Source organism: Drosophila arizonae, chromosome 3 (assembly GCF_054131065.1).
Source record: "Drosophila arizonae isolate 15081-1271.41 chromosome 3, UAZ_ARI_1.0, whole genome shotgun sequence".
Lineage (NCBI taxonomy): Eukaryota > Metazoa > Arthropoda > Insecta > Diptera > Drosophilidae > Drosophila > Drosophila arizonae.
The window spans coordinates 30,185,777-30,210,118 of record NC_142923.1 but is presented as its reverse complement, the minus strand read 5'-3'; the positions used below and the strand labels follow the sequence as shown (position 1 = coordinate 30,210,118).

At 33.6% G+C, this 24,342-nt stretch overlaps 1 protein-coding gene across 1 annotated transcript; it reads right to left on the bottom strand.

The window, feature by feature from the left end:
• Nucleotides 1-11,350: 11,350 nt before the first annotated feature.
• On the bottom strand, nt 11,351-22,451 carry LOC108609691 (uncharacterized). The gene is made up of 9 exons (XM_089463854.1): nt 22,423-22,451; nt 21,462-21,583; nt 19,247-19,448; nt 18,923-19,189; nt 17,745-18,858; nt 17,536-17,634; nt 15,786-15,896; nt 11,868-15,724; nt 11,351-11,761 (listed from the first exon to the last, which is right to left on the bottom strand). The coding sequence occupies exons 2-8, from the start codon at nt 21,562-21,564 to the stop codon at nt 13,826-13,828; spliced, it is 3,795 nt and encodes a 1,264-aa protein (XP_089319980.1). The 5' UTR covers nt 21,565-21,583; nt 22,423-22,451; the 3' UTR covers nt 11,351-11,761; nt 11,868-13,825.
• Between the last annotated feature and the right edge of the window lie 1,891 nt (nt 22,452-24,342).

Below are 24,342 nucleotides of genomic sequence, written 5' to 3'. Positions count from 1 at the left end.
CTTTGTCAAATGTTTCATTTGGATGCAAGCAACAGACATAAATAAGATCCGAATAGTTTTGTTTTTTAAATGTAACTGAATAGTTTTAATTTGATGATTGCTTTTGAGCGCCGTTTGAGCTATCAAGTTACGATTTGATTCTTTAGATGAATAACGGGTTCAAATTTCATGTTCAATATTGACTTTCTCTATTATAAACAAGTAATAACGTTGCAGTCGGGCGTTACTGACTGCGGAATACTCATTCACATCCCATCAGCAATTTTTTCCCGAATTCTTATGCGCTTAGAGATGCGTGTAGACACCTCATTTTTGGTCAGTTCTTAGCACGAGCTAACAGTACCCTAACTGCAAAATTTGAGCGCTTACGCTCAAAAAATGTGAAAATTACAGGGTATTTTTTGATATGCCACGCCCCTAATGAGGCGTAAAATTATTTTTTATCGATAGAGGAGGTTACTAGTAACTAAGTATCCAAACATAATTCTACCTATTATACTTTAGGAGATATAAACTTTTACGGTTTGCCACGCCCCCGGTGGGCGGAAATATATCCATCGAAGCTTTTTGATCTTGGGTGGTCAGCCCGAGTATATATACAAAATTTGAGGTCTCTGGCATCAATAGAATTAACAAAATGACTATATCTTCAGGTCCGATTTGCCACGCCCCTAACGGCCGTAGACATATAATTTTGACATTAGATTTTTTAGAATCATAACATCATCAGCTTGCGTTCAAAATTTCGGCGTTCTAGCTGTAAAACTCTTGGAAATACGGATTTATCCCCTAATAGGCGCAGATATACTCGCCATAGCTCATAATCTTGGGTAGTCGTCGCGAATCAACATTCCAAATTTCAACTTTTTAGCTCTACAATTAATATAATTTCTGGTATATCGGAAAAATGCATATTCCGATTTGCCACGCCCCTAGTGGGCGGAGTATACAAATTATGTGTTGAAAGAAGTTTCTTTTTAAGGTTCTTAATTAATCTCTCAAAGGCAACAACAATCATTTGTATTGGCCAAAGTAGTAATTACTATTTTAAATTAGTAATTTCTACAGAAAATCTATAGATTGGTGTACGAGATCGTTGCGTTAATATGGAAGGACAGCAGGATCGAAAGTCAGAAGGATCGATGTACTAAACGTTGAACTGTAAAACAGGAAGAACAAGTAAGAAGGGTCTAGTCGAGACTGCTCGACTACGAGATCCCCTGAACCCTTCGAGCAATAGCTATTTCAATCCTTTTTCGCGTCTTTCTACTTACCCAAGAAACCTGCACACACACACAAATACGGACATTTAAAAAAATCTCTTGCTCTTATATCTTCTGAAATCGACGCGTTCATACATACGGACAGACGGACAGACGGACGGACAGCCAGACGGACAGGGCCAAATCGACTCAGCTCGTCGCCCTGATCAAGAATATATATACTTTATGGGGTCTGTCACGCGTCCTTCTGTCTGTTACATACATTTAACAAAGCCATTATACCCTAATTTCCCATTGAAAATGGGTTCAGGGTATAAAAAATTATGGTTTTATCTATACATTAACGAAATAACTATAGTCTATTCAGCACAGACTTGATCTGCTCATTTTTTAGAAGATCCAACCAAAAAATGTCTAGTTTCTAGCTACTAAGGATTTTGAGATAGACAGACGGACTGTGACAATGGGTTAATTTTAAAAAGTACAAATACTTTATGTAAGGCTGAGTAGTACATGTAGAAACAGAATGGATATACGAATATGTATGTATGCCTTTAGCATATTTCATTGATTGATGATTTATTTAGTTTCTTCTGTTCGCAAAAGGTTTAAGTTTATTAAAATTATTTCAATGACTCCGAAATAGTAAGTTTCTAGTTCTATTTGCTCCAGTTGACAAATTTTTGTTTTCATTGAGCCGAATGTTGGGCGCATCAGTTTCCAATAGTCGCCATGTGTTATCAACAAGCCAATTGGAAAAAGAATTAAAATCACCCACAAATTGGAAGCAAGCACAAAAGGGACAAAAATACTGTTGATACGGTTCCCGAATGAAAGGTACCCTATATACGTGCAAAAAAGAAAAAATTGAATAATCAATGTTTTATAAATTTATTATTACACATAACTAATCCATTCGTGGTCGATTCCCTTTAAAACTCTGCTTAAAGTATTGTAGAGCGTATAATTAAGTCTATATATACTAATGGAATAAACATATTGAATACGTGCTTTAGAATAAAATAGCTTCAGAAAAGCATAAGTCGCTTTCGCGGAGAAAGATAATTAAATAAAACATTGTGTAATGAGTGTACATTACTTTATTCACAATTGTATACATTTTACCCTGCTCCAGTCAGTGCAGGGTATAAAATCAATCCGAACAGCATGCAAAAAGGCAACGAACGAAACCGGCTGCACGCTGTGTGCACTGCTAAGCGATTAGAATGTCAGTGGTCTCTTCGTGGCTGAGCAAAAACAATCTCAGAGCCCAAAAGGATTATGAAATATGGCCCTCTGTGTGTTGCGCTGACTAGAAGTCTAGCATTGGCTCAGACTAGAGACCTGGAGTAAGTGGGAACCGATTAAAATAAGGAAGTTTAAGTAAGGAAGTTTACTGTACAATTCAAAGAAAGGCAGTATACACTGCCTCAGCATGATATTAAGCCGAAATGTTTTAAAAGTTTAATTTAATTTTCAAATTTATGTATTTATTGTAAGGATTTTTACATAAGATAATATAAACTTTAATCACTTTTTTGCTTTTAGCACGTGGGAAAAATAAAATGAAAATTCACAGTCTAATCAGTCATGAAATGAATGAAAGTTTATGTCATTTCATAGAGCAGGCAAGCATTTTGAATATTACTTTGCATTACCTTTTTCTGAATAATATATTTGTAAAAGATTACAGTTTCAGATTGATGTGAAAAAAATTCTTTAAAACCTTAAGTGAAACTAGATTTTGGGGGTACGCAGAAATTTACATTCATAATTCAGTAGGGCTTTAAAGAGAAGTACTGCTTTAGGCGGAATTAGCATCTTTTGCTGCGCTTGGAATAATTGTATTGTTGTCTGTTGCTCATTCAGTTCAGGCAGCAATTAACGCTTTTCAGATTAACTTAGCCCACGGGGCTTTTCTTTTCACTTTTGTTGTTGTTGTTTTTTTTTTTAACCTCTGCAACAGTCAGCATCATCCTCGACGAGGCGGAGCACTGGACTTTTTGACTGCTTTCTGATTGCTATGTTCCGTTTTGTTGCGCCCAATTATAATTATAATTGCAGCATTTTAATTGCATTTTGTTAACTATTTTGCAAGTCATTTCCCGCATTTAAAACGATAAAAATACTTTTCACTTAAGGGTGTCGCCAAATGTTGCACTCTAATGGCTTTTTGCTCTAGGTATTAGATGGCTTTCTCTATCAACTTGAAGTGGCTGAAATTTAAAATTCTTCTAAAAATTGATCTGAGTAGTAAAATCTCTTAATTCTACATATGCACATAGGTGCATTGCAGTGCCCCCTTCATGAGAACAGCTCAGCAGAATAATACGAATATAACAGACAGTACCAACAAGTAAAAAAGCTCTAGTCGAAACTGCTCGACTACGAGATCCCCTGAACCCTTCATGTAACTCATATTCAATAATTGTTCACACACACACACACACACCCATACGCACATAAACACGCATTGGCTGCAGTGTTGGCTTACTATGGGAAATTAATTGTTTAATAACTTTTCTTGTGGATAGACTATCTTCATGATTATGAAGTATTATGTATGGCAAATACATGCATATCTATTTTATATTCATAATCTGAAAGTTTCATGAAGATAGTCCATCCACAAGAAAAGTTATTAAACAATTAAGTTACCATAGTAAGCCAACACTGCAGCCAATGCGTGTTTATGCGTGCGTATGTATGCTGTGTGTGTGCGTGTAAGTGTGCATATGCGAATAATTATTGAAATATCAGTTGCTCGAAGGGTTCAGGGGATCTCGTACTCGAGCAGTCTCAACTAGAGCTTTCTTACTTGTTACTATATATATACACATATGTATAAAGTGAATTTACAAGCTTATTGGCATAATTTGATTTTCAATTGATGAAATATTAGAGGACTCAAACAAGAGCAAGTAAAATGACAAACAAACCTTATTATGTAAATTGCTTCATGAACAACTATAGCTATATTAGTTTATTCAATTTATAAGAATATTGAAACTATTTGATACCGATGATTAGCTAGACGTGCTTAACTAACCGTACTATTTTAAAGGACAAGTTGTTAAGTTTCAAGTTTCAAGTCTCTAGCTTCAATAGCGACAGACGGACGGACGGACAGACGGACGTACATTGCACAAAACCAATATACTTATTTATGGTATAAAACTATGGAATAATGAAAACATTTAATATAATGAAATTTAAGTTGTAATGAAGGCGAATGTGAACCTAAAATTTCATGGAAAGAAATTCAGTTTGTTGATCGTTAATTGCATTACTGAAAAAACGTAAACAAGAAATTTGGCCGGCAGTCTCTCAGTTTTTCTTTTAATTCTCTTGCTGCAGCTGGCGCGTGCTATTTCCTTTTGTGAGTTCCATGAGTGAGTGCGCAAGTATGAATGGAAAAACAAATAAGCGAACCATAGCACAAAGTGACTGCCTTGAAAATACCCTACAAAAAGCACATTTTTTGTTTACCAAATTTGACTTTTTTTAAAACGTATATATAAAAAAGATAATTATTGTATGGTAGATAGTGACAGGTCAAGAGATATATGTACATAATTGATTTCAACGGCGGGTACGATGTAAAGTCATAAAAGGGGATACATAGAATTAAAGATTCTACAAAAGTATTATTTTTTTATCATCTATATGTATATACGTATAAAGACTATATCCAAAACATTAATAGTTGTATAATTTTTATAGAAAAACAGAAGTAGATATTTAATAATTTTAAGAAATTGAGAACCGTTTAGCCAAGCTTACTGATGTACATGTGTATATATCTAAATACTTTGTATTTATACTGAGACCACTTTCGAATTTTAATCGAATTTATGTGTTTGCAAAATAAGCAATGATAGACACATGTATGTATGTGTGAGCCGACGTGCATGTATGAGCATATGCATACATTTAAAAATGTGAATAAACTTAAATATTTTGGCTTGACAGAAATTATACATTTGGATATGCTGACATATGAATGTACATGCGTGAAAATGTATAAATGAACATACATACATACACATGTACATATCCGAATATATGCATTCATATATGTGTACTTTTCCACTTATGTACATATGAACATACATACATACATGTGTGTGCTTGAAGCGCGAATATGCACCGAGATATACATACGTACATATGGGTTTTTTATGAATGCCAATTTAACAATTTTTTGACCCGACATTCAGCTGGCATGCGACACCCTTCGATATCATTCCATTCGTGAACTGCGCCCACACGGTCTCAGTGTGGCGTTCACTATTTACTGCCCAGCTGACCAGTTGTGTTCCGAATATTTCTGCAGCGTCAGTAAAAACATGCAAAAAATCTTATGTATATGTAACACCCAATATATACATATGCATGTGTATTCCCAATGCACTATGGGCAAATTTGGATAAATACACTACAAAAATTAATTTTTGAAAATTCACTTGATATAATGTAAATAAAAATGGCTGCTCGATTAGAAGATACTCTGGAACCTGTAGGGAGCTTATACTCCAATTCTACGGTATATACAAACCATACACAGGTTTGGTTTCACTATGGCAACTTAAATTTAATATTGTCATTTACGGACTATCTTTTTGAAAGAGAAATAACACAAGATAATAGTACTTAAAATACTATACTACTAATAACTGGGCAAAAAGCTAGCGTGGCATTCAAAATCTAATATGCTTGAAAAAGAAAAACAAGTAAATAGAGTTTCATAGAGTTTCATAGAGATAGTCCATCGACAAAAAAAGTTATTAAACAATTAAATTTCCATAGTAAGCAGCCAATGCGTGTTTATGCGTGCCTGCGTGTGTGTGCGTGTGTATGCATGTGGCAATAATTATTGAAATATCAGTTGCTCGAATGGTTCAGGGGATCTTGTAGTCGAGTTGAGCTTTCTTACTTGTTTTATATACATTCATATATACATATATATAAGTTAAGACTATCGACAATCTAAGGAGGCTGGAGAGTCCAGTCAGACATTCAAGGGGAGAACCTAACCAGTAGAACAGAACAGTTCAGTTTATTAATTATATATTTAATATATTATTTCTTTGAACACTAAGTTGTTATATATTCACAAGAAACCAACACAGCGTCCCCAATATATATTATATTAGCACAACAAACAAGCAATTAACAAGTATATATTTATATATTGTTTGTATATAAGTTAAGCGCTCCCACACTAGAGTACTAGTGATTGATATATACATATATATATATACTAGATTCAATGTTGAACATTTTCTAGAAAATTAAAAAAAATTACCATTGTCGTCAACCCGAGTGCGTATTGTCACTTAAATTTCTTTTTTTTTTTTTTTTTTTTTCTTTTTGGAAGCAAGGCAACAACAGCTGGGCCACACATCGAAATCGTTTCCAATGCTACAGTCAAGGATGATGCTCGACTTTCTACGAAAATCAAACCCCTACGTTCATAAAAAGAGAAACGACAAAAGACTATAAGGGTCAAAGTAATTGAAAGCATCCTCGTATGCATAGCATTGATGTATATTTACGTATATTTATATAATTCGATTAGCTGCGTGCTGTTAATTTGACGAAAATATTTCTGCAAGCAATCATACATATATTGCAGAAGACGTTTATTATTGAAGAGTTTTATTATAAATATTTATTCGATTTATGGATAGCTACCAATCTTTTTCAATGCATGCAATTAATTTCTTGTTAATAAATCATCTTAATGATATCACTCAAATGTCTCCTTCACCCAACATTCCAAGGCTAGCCTATTTTTTCATAGCTGCCGGTTGAATGAAAAATATAGAAACGCAGTAGAAGATATCTTCAACGACGATAGATATGGGTTTTTAAATAAACTGCATGACAATGCGTAGATACTCAGAACGTATTTATTTTATACAGACCCTACTATAATCACAACTACGCAATTTTCGAACCAACCATTGCAGCCATATCATCGTTAGTAGTAAATTCGAATCGAAACAAGTAACAAAGCTCTAGTCGCGACTACTCGACTACGAGATCCCCTGAACCCTTGGAGTAATAGCTATTTCAATAATTTTTCGCGTCTTTCAGCTTACACAAGAAACACGCACACACACACACACACATACACAAACAATTACATACATATACACACACAAGCATAAACACGCATGGGCGGCAGTGAGCGCTTACTATGAGAACTTAATTGCTTAATAACTTTTTTTGTGGACGTACGATCTTCATGAAACAGATTATGATTATAACATGGACACGCATGTAATTGCCAAAGCACAAGTTTCTAGTATTTGAAATACGCTTTTTACAAAAGTGAGGGTGAGGGGGTGAATTTGAGGGTGGGGGGTAAATTTTAACAAAAACCGAAATTGTATAAATTGCATATAAGCATACATTAAAAATTTGGAGACTCTAGCAATAAAGGTGTAGAAGATATAATTTTATAACTGGTTTTCGATAAGGTTTTTTGTCGATAAAAAAAAGATCGGGATGATTTTTAATGATAAACTTGATATGCGCGCTGTAATTACGGACATTTTAAAAAAATTTTAAGTCTCTAGCTCTTATATCTTCTGAAATCGACGCGTTCATACATACGGACAGACGGACAGACAGACGGACAGGGCCAAATCAACTCAGCTCGTCGCCCTGATCAAGAATATATATACTTTGTGGGGTCTGCCACGCCTCCTTCTGCCTGTTACATACATTTCAACAAAACCATTATACCCTGATTTCCCATTGAAAATGGGTTCAGGGTATAAAAATCAGCGTACTATAAAAACAATAAGAAAATCAAAATAGTTTTCAATTTTCATGAAACCTGATAACGTTTCAGAAAAATGTGATCTATCATATATATATATGTATATATATTTTTTTTTTTTTTTTTTCGCTTTATGTAAAATTTTTGTTAGTTATAATAAATATACAATGCTTATCATAATTATAGCCCACTTTTAATCCACTTAAACGAATAAACTGAAAATTTTCCCAAATGGCATATTTCCTCAAAATCTTCAAAAATTAGTAGTTTAACAGCACCATTAGCTGTATCAAAATTATAGCCCATATTCATAAACAAAGGAAAAACGTTGCAGTCGGGCAATACCGTTTGCAGAATACTCATTCGCGACTTAGTAGCTTAGTATTGTAGACACCTTATTTCTGGTTAGTTCTTAGAACAAGCTTAACTGCAAAATTTGAATTCTTACGCTCAAAAAATGTGAAAATTACAGGGTATTATTCTATGTGCCACGCCCCTAAAGAGGCATAAAAATGATTTTTATCGATAGAGGAGATTACTAGTAACTATCCAAATTTGCAGTTTCCAGCTATTATACTTTAGGAAATATAAACTTTTGCGGTTTGCCACGCCCCCGGTGGTCTTGGGTGGTCAGCCCGAGGATATATACTAAATTTGAGCTAGAGACCTCAAATTTAGTATATAGCATCAATAGTGCTCAAAATATATCAGAATTTGAAAAGCACTATATCTTCAGGTCCGTGTTGCCACGCCCTAATAGGTGTAGACATATAATTTTGTCATTAGACTTTATAGAATCATAACATTATAACGTGCAAAATTTTTTGGAGATAGTTTTATCCGATTTGCCCCCAATGGGCGTAGATATACTCGCCATAGCTCATGATCTAGCTCCTCAACTAATATGATTTCTGGCATATCGGAAAATGCATAATCCGATTTGCCACGCCCCTAGTGGGCGGATCGGGAAAATTTTAACTCTTTATAAATCGGAGATATACTCGATTATGTGTTCAATTTCAAGTGTTTACAGTGTATTGCAGAGCAAAATATTATGCAGGCTATATGCTACAACTATAAAAGTTTCAATCGAAGTAAGTCTATTACCACCACCATGCCAAATGCCGTATGAAGCTGTGCTAGGCTTTACTTTTAATCGGGGTATAATGGTTTTGTTAAAATGTATTTAACATGCAGAAAGCGCGGAAGACCGTTTATAGTAGGATGACTATCCGTCCTACACATCAGGGACATGTCCCGCTTTTTACTGTTTCGATCAAAAATCGTCATTTTGACACAATGCAACTCAAAATACAAACTTGAAGAAGTTTTTGTCGAGACAAGTTTGGTGGACATGAATTGTTTTGAGAAAAGCAGCGCAGATAAGGTAGTATAGTTTTTTTTTTGCAACAAACGTACACTAGTGCTGTTACTCGGAATTATTAAAAATAGCTCAAATCCTGTATGCGATTCCTGCGCACAATGCAAACTGCGAAAGGGTTTTTTTCTCACTAAACACGCAGTGGTCAGATGAAAGAAATAAGACCCTGCTTTTAAAAACATACATATTGTTAAATTTAATTTTGTGGACCTATGTACATATGTACGTTGCTGCCAGCTTTATAAAATATTGATGAAAGAAGTGTTATGTATGTTAGAAAAATAGGCAGTGTGGAGAAGCATAAGTCAGATAATCATGAATATAATGATAATGAAATATAAGGATGTATTCATTTGAATGGTTGTTCTTCTAGTGAAGTTAGTCCCAAGATAATAATGGTAAATATGAAGAAAGTAAAAATTTAATGTATGTGTGAAACTTTGTGACAAATGATTGATTTCAAATACCTACATATGTCAGAGTGACGAGCTAAGTCGACTTAGCCCGTCCGTCAATCTGTCCGTCCGACTTTTCGTAGTGTGAACCCGTTGACTTCAGAAGAGCAAGAACAAGAGTAGTGGTATAGCGTAAATTGAGTTTGTTTCTAAAAACCGACAACTATTCCCTTTTTATACCCTGAACCCATTTTCAATGGGAAATCAGGATATAATGGTTTTGTTGAAATGTATGTAACAGGCAGAAGGAGGCTTGGCGGACCCCATAGAGTATATATATTATTGATCAGGGTGACGAACTGAGTCGATTTAGCCGTCCGTCTGTCCGTATGTATGAACGCGTCGATTTCAGAAGATATAAGAACTAGAGACTTCAAATTAAAAAAAAAAAAATGTCCGTATTTACAGCGCAGATATCGAGTTTATCATTAAAAATCGATCTTTGTTTTATCGATAAAAAACCTTATCGAAAACCAGCTATAAAATTATATCTTTTACACCTTTATTGCTAGAGTCTCTAAATTTTTAATGTATGCTTAAATGCAATTTATGCAATTTCGGTTTTCGTTAGAATTTACCCCCACCTCTATATCCACCCCCTCACCCTCACTTTTGTAAAAGGCGTATTTCAAATACTAGAGACTTGTGCTTTGGCAAATACATGCATATTCATGTTATAATCATAATCTGAAAGTTTCATGAAGATCGTATGTCCACAAACGTATGTCCAAAAAAAGTTATTAAACAATTAAGTTCTCATAGTAAGCGCACATTGCAGTCCATGCGTCTTTATGCTTGTGTGTGTATAAATGTTTTTGTATGTGTGTGTGTGTATGCGTCTGTGTGTGTGTATGCGTGTGTGTGTATGTGTGTGTGTGTGTGTGTGCGTGTTTCTTGTGTAAGCAGAAATACGCGAAAAATTACTGAAATAGCTATTGCTTGAAGGGTTCAAGGGATCTCGTAGTCGAGCAGTCTCGACTAGAGATTTCTTACTTGTTTAACGATTATAAAGCTTATCAACAAACAATTATAAAATTCTTTCTCGTACAATTCTGATGAATTTTAAATACAATAATTTAGAGTTTGCATATTATATAGAATGTCATATATTCAATACAATATGTAGATCATTGCTGAAAGATTCCGTACATTCCGTTCCATGCCTCAACAATTATTAAGCAAAGCGAAACAATTAGCAATGCACGTGGGTTGTTTTCTATGTTGATATGCATGCATTCTAACTTATTCTACCAATCACAATTGATATTGAATCGTGTTTGCATTCTCTTTGAATTGTGTTTGTATTGTGTGGCGCTCTAGCAGTGAAGCTGCTTTAATTTCGATACTATTTCTTCAAACAGAGCAGTAGCATCGCTGTCTGAGCCGAATCACGTCATGTTAGAATTTGACCGTGTCGAATACCGCAATTGTTATCCCCTTTTTTTTTTTGGTAAGAAAATGCTAATCGAAAGGGCATGACTAACATTTGTTGTGAAAAGTTTTTGTTTTTTCTACATTTATGAACACATGAATGCGTACATATAAAATCCCAGACCAAAGGGCACCCGATAATTAATGTAACTGTCTTCCTCACTGCACTATATCAAATCTACATCTAGCAGAAGTATTCATTTGCCAAGATAACACACCTGGTTCACATACTCGGCGCGTGTGAAATATTAGAATAATTATCGAAACAGTCTTAAACTTATTTTAGAATATAATATTTAAACTTACTTATTATGAACGTCAAGCTTTGTAAGAAACTGAGGAACTATTTGATCCTAAATAAGTTTCGTATTTTGCGTTTCGTGTCAATAATATAAAGAGCCGCACAATCATGTTGTATGAATTCTATCAGTTTAAAAATATTACGCTTTGCATTTTTTTAAGCAGATGGCCCACTGTACTGTAAATAAATATTGCCAAACATAATGCTCTAATATATAAATGTGTTTGAATATGCTATAAATATTTTTATTTCGAGTCAACGCTCAGATCCCGCATTTATTTACCTTCCCATTGTTTTGGTTTCATATAGAATTTTTATTGTGTAACATGAAACAATTTCATTCGTTTGGAATTGCATCTGACAGACAATTTTACTGCAGCGTCTGCAGTTGCAGCTGATGCCGCTGCTGCTCTTTCTGCTGCTGCGATAACACACTACCTCGTCTTTCCCTCTAGCTCCGGTGCATTAGCACAACTAATGATGACTGTGGAATTGCATGCAACGCGCTTGTAGCTTTCTGCTAGGTCCCTTTGCTTTTCCATCCAAACCCACTCGCTCTCTCACCCTACCTCTCTTTCGCTCCACATCCCTCTCTCTCTCTCTCGCTCTCCCTCTCTCTCCCACTCACTCTCCCTCTCTCACACACACACATACTTTCTGTATATCTGCATCTCTTTCCATTCTATTATATGGTTGCTCTGGACGTTGATGATAGACCATTGCATTAGCGCGGTAGAGCGCAACATAATGTCGTTGTGCACTTTCCACAGCAATTGCTACGGCAGTCATGGCGTTAACGGAGACGCAGATAAAGGCAGGGAGTCTGCAATGGAGCTTATGGTGAAACTGTAGCTGTCGCTGTAGATGTGTAGCTATTGCTAGGCCCGACCGTTTCTCGTTCTGTGATGTGGATTTTATAATTACGTGCGCTGAGTGCGATTATTATGATTGTTTCTTAATTCACAGATTTACAATATGTATATAGGCACTCATGTGTGTGGGTAAGAGTCTATCTCTACGCAGACACCCACACAAATACATACATATACATAGAAGTGTGTGCGGTTGGTTAATTGTGAATGCGCTTCTATTCCATTCTAGCCTTATTACTTTATTCTTTCACTCAGCGAATATGGAACTCTTGTTATATCCCTCAAAGCAGCGAATGTCGCACTAAAAATTTGTGAATATATATGTACACTGTTTTTTGTGCACATATTTTAATAGGTCTGAGTAAAAGCATTTAAATAAAAAATATAGCTTATAATAAAATTACTAACACAGTTTTTATAACTAGCTTTTCTATCGATATTTAGACAATAGTTGCTTTAATTACTTAATATATTGTTAAGTATACCTTAGGACAAATGTCAGTTCTATTCAGGCCAAGAAGCCCTTGAAGAAGTTATTCGAAGCTAGAAATGAATATAACATAGCTATACTTACTTTATGAATGTCTTAAATATATTAAATTTCAAAATTTGAAATACTTCTCAATTGATAAGATATTCCTGCTATAATTACCATAGAGCATTTTTGTTAACTAGCCCAGCATGACATACAAGCGAAATTAGCTTATATATATGAAAGCATTTTGTAGCAATTTACTTAAAATGATTTACTAAAACTGTTGTTTTCTTTTGTGCATCCGCCAAGGAAAGACGATTACTTTTAAAGTTTAAAATACAATAACCAAAAACTTATGTGTCATAATGTCTGTTATAATAATAACAGGTATAAGTCTTGGGCAACTTGGGCGAGTGAAACAAAAAAATAAATTTGGCATAGACTTAAGTTATTAAGATTTGTGATATTAAAAGCTGTAAGAAACCCAAATTGCTTATATATTTATTACTTTTGCTTATAGCTAATGTAGTTATAAATGTGTACATATGTACATATATCTAAATCATTTTTAGCAAAAAATAAATTTTAATAATTAAAAATAATTTTTTAGCAAAAAATTGCAAGTAAGAGTTTATTCTGTTGTGTGTTTTCCCCTCTCTTCTAGGGGGTTCTTTCGTGAGTCAATTTTTTTAAATGCATAACTGTTATTTGCGGTCCCTGTCTTAATGTTAACCATATCTGAATATCTAATTATCCCTGCATATCAATAGTATTATTATATTCATCAGTACTTTTAAGAAAACTGTCATCATTCCTTTTTGTTGAATTATTATTTAAGTCCACTAACTTTTAGACCTCATAGGTCCCAAGTTTTACTTAACGGGTATTATTAGTTTACGATTTTTTTCCGTTTGAAATGTCATCCAATTGATGCTTCAAAAGTGGAGCCATTATGCTATAACCATCTGGCGTCGTTTGGGAAAAGGAAATATCATTACATGGAGAACCAGAACCATCATTTTCCTCCAATTTAGAAAATTCATTCTCGGTGTTATTTTTGTGAAAATTATCAGAACAAATTTGATGATGTGACAAAAGATCCAGTTTGGGCTCGTTGTTCGACGAAAAAGGTTTGTGACAAGTTGGTAGAAGTTCCACTTCATCACATTCCGACTCTGACAGTTGAACTGCCGTTCCGGAAAAGTCTATCGATGGTGTGAGCAATCGTGGATAGTTGGAAATATATTCTATTATTTCCAGCGCCGTTGGACGTTTACTGACATCCTGACTCCAACAGGACTTTAAGAGGCCTTCCAGCTGTGGCTTGACACCGCTTGGTATTTGTAGTGTATTACCAGCTTTAACAAAATCGAGAACTTGGTTATTTGTTAGGCCTTGATAAGGATATGATCCAAATGTTATTATTTCAAAGAGTACAACTCCAAATGACCATATATCAGAGCCAGGCGTAAATAAACCCATCGAAAGTGTTTCAGGAGGCATCCAACGGACTGGGAAAAGTTTTCTTACTCCTTTTCTGTTGAAGCAATAATAATCACTTTCGAATGTGGGTCGGGCCATACCAAAGTCTCCAATTTTAACGACGCGCTGAGAGTTCACTAAACAATTTCTACATGCTATATCGCGATGAACATATTTTTGTTCTGCAAGATATGCCAATCCACTTGCAACGTCCATGGCATACATTGTCAAACGCTTTGATGATATATCCGATTCATCAGTTAGTTTCTCATTTACCATGTTTCTTCTAGCCAAAAGGTATGTCTTTAAATCGCCATAAAGCATGAATTCCATTATTGTGTAAATTGGTTCAGTTTGCAAACAAACACCCAGAAGTTTAATGATATTCTTGTGATTAAACTTTTTCATCGCTTCTGCTTCTGCCAAGAAATCTAATCTATCCTCTGTAGATTGCCCAGCCTTCAGAGTTTTGACAGCCACTGCAGTCCACTCGTCAGAGTCCAATCGCGCTTCACCGCCATAGACCGTACCAAAGGCACCTTCGCCTAGCCGTCTATTGATCACAACGTTATCCTTTTGTACTTCCCATTTGTCTAATGTATTCACTTTGTTTCTTGATGGTGAGATCAGGTCAATGCCAAACATTTTCATTATTTGAGCAGATCGTCGTACTTTTCGATCGAAGCGTTTTTTCCAAAAATAACAAGAGATTAGTGACATCAACACAATTACTATTAAACATTGAAAAATTATGAATATCATAGAAGCAATATCACAGGTGACATCCAAAAAACGGGCTAAAGCTGAAAAGCTACAGTCATATCGTCCATCTTCTGGCACCTGTCCATGAAATGTTTTTTCTGTCGAAAAAATTAGTCTTCCTCCGTTAATATGCATATTTGCTGCTTCTCCCTCAATAATAGGTTTGAATAAACCAATTCTTTCATACGTCGAATTCGTCCATTGCAAAATATCCAGATCGATTATACGCGAGCCGCCAAACTCGCCTGTTCCAAATCTCACATTCCCAGACAAGCCATTAAAATCTGTTTCGCTAATTAATTTGGACAGTTGCTTTGTAGCTTCTATTGATCTTAGCTCATTGAAAGCATACGTGTTGTTCTCCAGCAATTTATGTGCAGCAAGTGCATAGGTCCACACTGCATCGTACACAAACCCTACATAACTTGAGAACGTTGGATACATATTTTTATAAGTAGTCAGCCATGAATTTATAGAGATTCCCTCTTGCATTTCTGCATTTAGCTCGCCAAATGGGGTGTGTCTTATACTTAAATGTCCTTCGATCGCCTGTTCAACATAGAATGTTTAGTGAGAGTCAGCATTTAATATTTTTATATGAACTACTCACGTTTCGAAACTGCTCAATGGAACATCTATTATCAACTTTAATACTCCACATTTTAAAGTCTTTTGACAACCAAGATGGTAAGAACCAAACATAGTTCTCAGTTTGTGTCATCTAAAACAAATTAATGGTTTTATTATGGTTGACTGTTTTATATAAAATAATATTTTTAGGGCTCTAGAGCAAGATATTACTGTAACCCTAACCAAAATATTAATTAGATATAAATTAGAACAACTCTATATTCAACTCTATATTGAACCTAGTAGAAATAGGAAATATTTATTTATACAAAAAAAAAAAAAAAAAAAAAAAAACAAGTTAGAAAACTCTAGTCGAGAAAATGCCCATTTAGTATGGCTAAAATTTCAATTTCGATGTATTTAAAAATATAAATTAAATATAAAACTCACTTAATAAAATATGAAAATATTTTGAGCCAATTAAAAAAATTAACATAAGTTGCACCGCTCGGATATCACTCTACGCCACCTCACTTTTGGAAGCTGCGGTGGCAAAACTGAAATAGATTCACTGCTGCAGCGCCATCTAGCAAAACTAAACCAAACTAACTGCTGATGTGATTCTAAGAATCTTCTAGAATAACCATACTTTTAAAAACGCACATTTAGCATGGTTAAAATTTAAATTTCGGTGTATTTAAAAATATAAATTAAATAGAAAACTCATTTAAGAAAATATAAAAATATTGGAAACAATTAAAAAAATTAACATCAGTTGCACCGATCGGGATTCGAACCACGACTTCTCGATCCAGCGTCATACCGCTAACACACTACGCCATCTCACTTTTGGAATCCGCGCTGACAAAACTCAAATAGATTCACTGCTGCAGCGCCATCTACCAAAACTAAACCAAACTAACATCTGATGTGATTCAAAGAATGTTCTAGAAGAAGTTTGAATGTATGTGTGCACACGTATACGATGCTGTAGTAGCTGCTGCACGTGCGTTTCTTAATTGGCCAAATATTTGATGATTTTTAATTTTTTTTAAACTTTCAGCATATGCTCTACATATTATAGTGAATATTTGAAAAATTAAAAAAAAATGAAAAATCATTCACAATTAACTATAGTGGCATCTGACTTGAACTTGAATGTTTTTATTCGATAAAACATAACCGGATGATTTATCGAATTTTAAAAGCAAACTCGACATCCGCGCTGTATATACGGTCATTTAAAAAAAAAATTCAAGTCTCTAGCTCTTATATCTTCGGAAATCGACGCGTTCAAACATACGGACAGACGGACAGACAGACAGACGGAGTGGGGTCTGCCACGCCTCCTTCTGCCTGTTACATACATTTCAACAAAACTATTATACCCTGATTTCCCATTGAAAATGGGTTCAGGGTATAAAAGGAAAGGACTCTATATACTAGAGAAGTGCATATGCAAATATACACGTTTACCGTTCTTATTAAATTAAGTTGTTAGAAAATCATCTACAACAGGATTATTTAATAAATAAGTTCTCATACTGTAGCCCAAGCGAAGTCGTAGGGTCAACTGCGCAGTTAGCAGAGCGCGTTTGTATATAATTGGAATTTCACGGCTTCAAATCGACCACAAGGATATTTCTTTAAAACTATAATACTAACATGATCACCTAAGTATGATGGCTCGTCAAAAATTCCTAACCTAAAATCTACTTAGTTACTGACTACTTTTCAAATTTTCTAGGTCTCTATATAATAAATATAATAATCGTAATCGTAATACGTACGCCCAGCTTTATAGCTTCACATATGGTAATTGCCGCATTGTCACCTTGCAGCTCCGCAATAATTATTCTCGAGTAAGATTCCTTTAATTTGACCAGATGCTAAAATAAAGAAACATATATTTATATATTTATATATGTATATATATAGATTTTTTTTATTGATTTGTTTATTTAACACATTCTTTTTCAATGCGGTAATTAAAACAAACCTCTCTCATGTCCGTAGCAGTCACATCACTCGGAACCTTTCGGCTGAACGCCAAGGTAAAGTTATATAGTCTCAATTTGTTCTCCATACGCGACAAATAGCCCGTATATTGCTGGGTGTCCTCTGTCAATGTTGAGACTCGAGTCCAACCAAGTCGCTGCATAATTTTGATGTAAGCATCCACATACTCGCTGTTTGATCCAATCGTTCGAAAAAAGTATGGATATGCTTTGCGGTCAACAAAGGAGTCGCCCTCAGCTGAATATGATATGACCATCATATTTAAATGCTTTGAAATACCTGCAATCGGTTCAACAGTTTCACTGCACGCAGGGCCCAGAACACCCAATAAATTTGGTTCATTGAAATAATGTATAAATGACTTTAAAACCATATCCGACTTGCATTGCCCGTCTTTTATTAGTAGCTCTAAATGATAGTTTGGTAGTATTGTTTTATTCTCATTGATTACATCGACAGCTTTTTGCGATGCCTCAATAATATTTGCATGTCCCCGATCTGTTATATGGAGTGGGAATATACCACCAATCGCTAATGTTTTTACCGTCTTTGGAAGTACCCATTGACTGTATATCTTAAAATTCTGGAGCAGCCAATTACACGCGACATTGTTAAACAATTCTTCAGAATCTTTTGTATAGGCTCTTTGTACACTAAGCTCATTCAGAATATTCTCCAAGTCTGTATCATTTATATAAAAATTTCGAAGAGCGTACATCATTCGCTTATCATAAATTAAACTTCCGGGATAATATTTTAGAATCGGAGTTAACTCGTATCGGCAATTTGACCTTTTCAAGTAATCATGGTCCTCACATCTGGGCAATGATATTTGTGTAAATTTAATTTTAGAATCAATTACATCCGAGGGAATCCAATGAAGAACGACAAATCTTTTTTGTCCACGACTGTAACTAGATTTATATATTGTATCCAATTCCTGAATAGTATCTCTAAATTGATGTCCTAACCAAACTACATTTAGATAGCTGTCATCTAATTCCTCTGTAATAAAGTTCGAATCATCGCGCCATTCCGCCATTAGCGTCGCACATTTGATATTGGCACAATTTGGATTTGTATATTCTTCAACACTATAAAAATGGTAAGATAGTTTATTGTTTATCACTCAATCAGATACTTATACTATATATTTACCTTCTGTTTAATAATATTGACATAATATTATTCTCCATTATGTAGAGTGAATAATATACGTTATTAATATCTCTAAAGACTTCATAATGCAAGCTACAGTCCTTTGTATCCGTCGTAATTTGTGATCTTGGCACAAACCAACTAAACCGACCGGGAGCTATAGATGCACCGGCACTATAAATATTTGGTTGAGGCTCCTTATGTACTGTGTACGGTGTCCACACTTCCAAATTGATCATTGAAATCTGATGATGTCCCTTATAGTATCTACAACATCAATTATATTCATAATGGTTCTCAGAAAGTTATGAATATCGGGCTTACTTAACATATTTTAGGGTTCGCAAAGCATTTTCAGGGTCCGATGAATTTTCAAATATTAATGGAATGATTTGTACATCCTTATAGTTAAGCACTTCCTTTAAAAATATTGCAAATATTCGTGTCATCACTTGATGCGTCGATCTATTTGTAACTTGAAGACCAATGCCAAATCCATTGCTTGAAGGATTAATTGAAAAGTAATCTACAAATATTGATTTTATATTAAATTAGGCTTCGTTTTTTTTTATTTTTTTTTTTATATGCAAAAATATAATTATAAAAAATAAAACAAGCAACAAAATATATTTCAATTAATTGTTGAACTATACCATATTTAGTAACTAAAATGTTCACGCATAAACATATGAATATACGAAGATCGTATACATGCCTCCGACGCACTCTACGTGTAGCAGGTATTTCGCTGGGAAAAGATAAAGGTCACATGTACAGACTCTATAAATAGACAAATGGACACCAACCCTTGCAACCCCAGAGTCAGATATGTAAGACACGAACCTTACAACCTCAGCGATAGGATAAGAATAGCTAATTGGCCCACGCGGAGCCTTACAAACTCTGCGATAAGATAAGAATATGTAATAGACCAATGCTGAGCCTTACACACTCAGCAATAGACGCACTATAAGGGTTGAAATTATGCATGAGTCTGGGTATATAAACCCAGGCTCAGAAGAATAAAGATCAATACGCAACTAAACACCATCAAAGTCAAGTGTATTCGTTCAAAAAAATATACTTAATTTTTTAAATTATTCAAAAATTGAACTATGCATATCGTACTGAATAATTGAATTAAATAGTATCTCATCAACTTCCTCTTCAAAAAGTATTCTAATCGTCACTGCTCGACTAGCAAGTCTCCTAGCCCATTCCGATCTGCGATTTTAAATATACTCCATAGTGTGCCCAAAATGAAATAATTTAAATCCACTTGGAATCGAGCACAGGTCTAAACAAAAAAAAACCTCTTCATATATACATACATATATTTCAAATATCTATAGCTCAAACAAGCATTAATAAACCTGAAACGTGTCCACTGCGCTCAGCAGTAAATCCAAGCTAAAGTAGCAGCTGAGAATTCTAACACACTTCAATTGTCATTGTGTATGTGTACAAATGCATAGAAAAACGCATGAACGGTTAAATGTATATATGCACATGTATAGGGAAACTCTTCTTGTTGCTGCCACGTTGGCCAAATGTTTTGTTTAATAATTTATGTTGCATTAACGGATTATATTTAACTTTCTACATTTGGGTAACTTATATTTGACGTTATAGAAAACATGCCAATGTAATCAAAAATGGTTATACATATATTTCCAACCTTCAAATGAGAATTCTGTAATATCTGAAGCCAATATCCAAAATACGAAAAAAGCAATTTATGTATTTCAGCAATATTTAAAATAATATGGGCAAATCTAGAGGCGAATGGGACATTCGTACGTATTTGAGATTTTAGCGAAACCTTAAGTGACGAATAATTTTAAATTATTAGAAATTGGCACATTTTTACAATGTTTTTTATTTGATTCAAAAATATTGAGTAGTTTTTTTATTTTTTAGTTTTAATCAATTTCTTAATTTTTTAGTAATGTTACATGAATAAAAGCATTAGAAATGATTTTCAATATACTCAATTTATTAATTATAATAAAATAGAGAAAATTCGAATTATCATAATAAGCATAGTGTCTCAATAATAAGAACTAATGTGCAATAGAAATGCTCAAAACAGAACTTTTGGACTTGTTCGGCTTTGTGTCTCAATATTTCGATATGTATTATGATAAAAAGTAAAATTGGTTTATATTAGTTCAATTTGATGGATTAGTTGTAAAAATAAATGTGTTAGCAGAACATGCTTTCATTGACTTTGTATATTTTGGCTGTGGTTGACCTTTCTGGAGAAATGCCCATATACATTTTTCCTATATCTAGATCTTTGAATCTTGAATGAAGAATTTTCCCTAAGGAAAGAGAGGAATAGTGATCCCTTACCGAATGTATATGTTCCCAAAACTGAAAATTTAAAAAATTTATGTATATACACTAATATAAGTACAATATGTATTGAAAATAATAAAAATTCTTTTAAAAATATATTGTCTCATTCTTGTGATAAATAAAGTAAGATAAGAAAGATATTTATAAATTATTAAATTATTAAATTATATGAACTTACTATTTGTTTTAAGACACTTATTAGATGATTCAATATATACAGGAAGGCATAAGAAAGCAACCGCAAAGGGCATGACGAACACACGATTTTGCTTGAATAACATATTTGATTTTTTCAACTTACTGAAAAAAAAATATTTTAGATAATTAAAAATCATATAAGCTAGTTACATTAATATACAGATATATATATATTATTTATATTTGTATATATATATGTATATATTTGATATATATCTTCTAAAAGGTTAAATAAATCTTTCCGAAAAGATGCATAATATTTAAAATAAATGATTTTATACAAATTTTAACACAAAAATATATATATTAACTATTTTTATTTTTATTATTTATTTATTGCACGAAAGTTATTATAGAATGAACTCAATCATCAAATAGTCAAGAACTGCAAAAATATTCATCTTTTGGTTCACTTTCAGCTAATAAACGCCCACAGACTAGTTCTTAAAATAAAGGTGGACAGAATGCTAATAATGAAACGCTTTGTTTTTCTTTTAATTCATATAGATTTTACACGCAAAAATAGATACACAATATAAGTATAACTTCACAAAAATGCGACGTTTCATTTATTTATTTGTCAACTGATTTTTTAATAGACTTTGTTAGGAGAAACTTATTTGATGTCCCACGTATTATTTTGAAAACACATGTGGAAAAAAAAAACACATAAATATCCACTTCTGTGTTTTATATACTTACAAACACAAATTTTGTTATTGAACAATATCACATAATCTTACTTAATCCATTAATAAAATATTTCTTCTTAATTGCGTTTTAAAAATGCAATTTCTTCGAAAAAAAAAAAAACAAAAAAAAAAATATGTTGTCTATTTAAATTGATTTTTTTCTTTAATTGATTACTCTATAATTTATTATCTTATTAATCAAATATTCGTTGAATATTAAAAATACGCATATATAAATCATTCACGCACAACCGAAACGATTCGGATGTTGTCCGATTGAAGCTTGATAATATACTGAAACAGAATGTTCAAAACAAAAAATAATGAACGCTCTATGCGAAACAAATTCAAGTTTCACATTAAACTGTCTGTCAACAGTCCAACGTCATAAAAAAAAACAAGTAAGAGTGCTTTAGTCGGGAGAGCCTGACTAGCAGATACCTTGCATCCTCCTCAAAGATTACCTTGTGCAATATAATTATTAAACGCCAACTTAATCTCCCCGTGCTTAATTTCAAAATTTCATTCTTTAATGGGATGAGCGCAAACATATATACATACGGCTTTATGGCGACTTTCCACTCAACAAAAATATATACATACGTATATCATGGACCTACATTTGTAAGCCTGTTATTCATACATACGCGTAAGCATAACCAGTATACCTCTTATCCATTTTGTTTTTGGTATAAAAATACAAAAAATAAATAAATATAACAACAAAAACAAATATACACTTTATCTTTTTAATCGGCATTTACAAGGAATATATTTCAGAGGCAAAATGCAAGTATTGCAGAACCGAAAGTATCAAATGAATATACATATATGTATTTTGCAGTTTTTAGAAACTGTAAAGCATATGCAACAAATTTGCGTTAATGAAATAAATCGTTATAAACATTTTTTGATTTAATTATATATATTCTATAATATAGGCAGATTATAGGTAGATTTCGTAACTGTTATTAGTTTAAATACATAAATTAGCAATACTCGTAATTCTAACTATTGTTAATAATATACTTTATACAACTTACCAAATGCAGCAGGATAATGTTTAGAAATATTGGATTTCATGTAGAATACAAAACAATGTTGCACGCTTTTGCAATTGGAAACTTAACATTTTCATAAACTGATAACAAAAATAAAAAAAACAAGTAAGAAAGCTCTAGTCGAGACTGCTCGACTACGAGATCCCCTGAACCCTTGGAGCAATAGCTATTTCAATAATTTTTCGCGTCTTTCTACTTACACAAGAAACACGCACACACACACACACACGCGCACGCACACACAGGCATACATACACAAACACATACACACACAAGCATACACACGCATGGGCACAGTGTGCGCTTACTACAAGAACTTAATTGTTTAATAACTTTTTTTTTTGTGGACACATGATCTTCATGAAACTTTCAGATTATGATTATAACATGGATATGCATGTATTTGCCAAAGCACAAGTCTCTAGTATTTGAAATACGCTTTTTACAAATGTGAGGGTGAGGGGGTGAATATAGTGGTGGAGGGTAAATTTTAACAAAAACCGAAATTGCATAGGTTGCATATAAGCATACATTAAAAATTTGGAGACTCTAGCAATAAAGGTGTAGAAGATATAATTTTATAACTGGTTTTCGATAAGGTTTTTTATCGATGATGATATTGGGATGAGTTATCGATTTTTAATGATAAACTCGATATCCGCGCTGTATATACGGACATTTAAAAAAAATTGAAGTCTCTAGCTCTTATCTCTTCAGAAATCGACGCGTTCAAACATACGGACAGATGGACAGACAGACAGACGGACAGGGCCAAATCAACTCAGCTCGTCGCCCTGATCAAGAATATATATACTTCGTGGGGTCTGCCACGCATCCTTCTGCCTGTTACATACATTTCAACAAAACCATTATACCCTGATTTCCCATTGAAAATGGGTTCAGGGTATAAAAAATAAAAAAAAAAAGACTTGTGAAAACGAAACCTCATCATTTTTTAAAATGATATATACATACCTATATCAGTGCCAATATACTACTAAACAGACCGGAAATAATGTTTGACTGGCTATTAACATATTAGAATTATGTAAATAATTAAATAAATTACAAATTTAATAATAATTATTTATTTAAAAGCGGTTTTTTT

Bases quoted from the DNA above. Each gene is read 5' to 3' on its own strand.
- LOC108609691 (XM_089463854.1), bottom strand. From the start codon at position 21,564: ATGTTATTCAAGCAAAATCGTGTGTTCGTCATGCCCTTTGCGGTTGCT. The intron at 19,449-21,461 runs GTAAGTTCATAT...CAATATTTGTAG, and splicing joins TAAGTGTCTTAAAACAAATA to ATTACTTTTCAATTAATCCT. The intron at 17,635-17,744 runs GTTTGTTTTAAT...TCTTTATTTTAG, and splicing joins CTGCTACGGACATGAGAGAG to CATCTGGTCAAATTAAAGGA.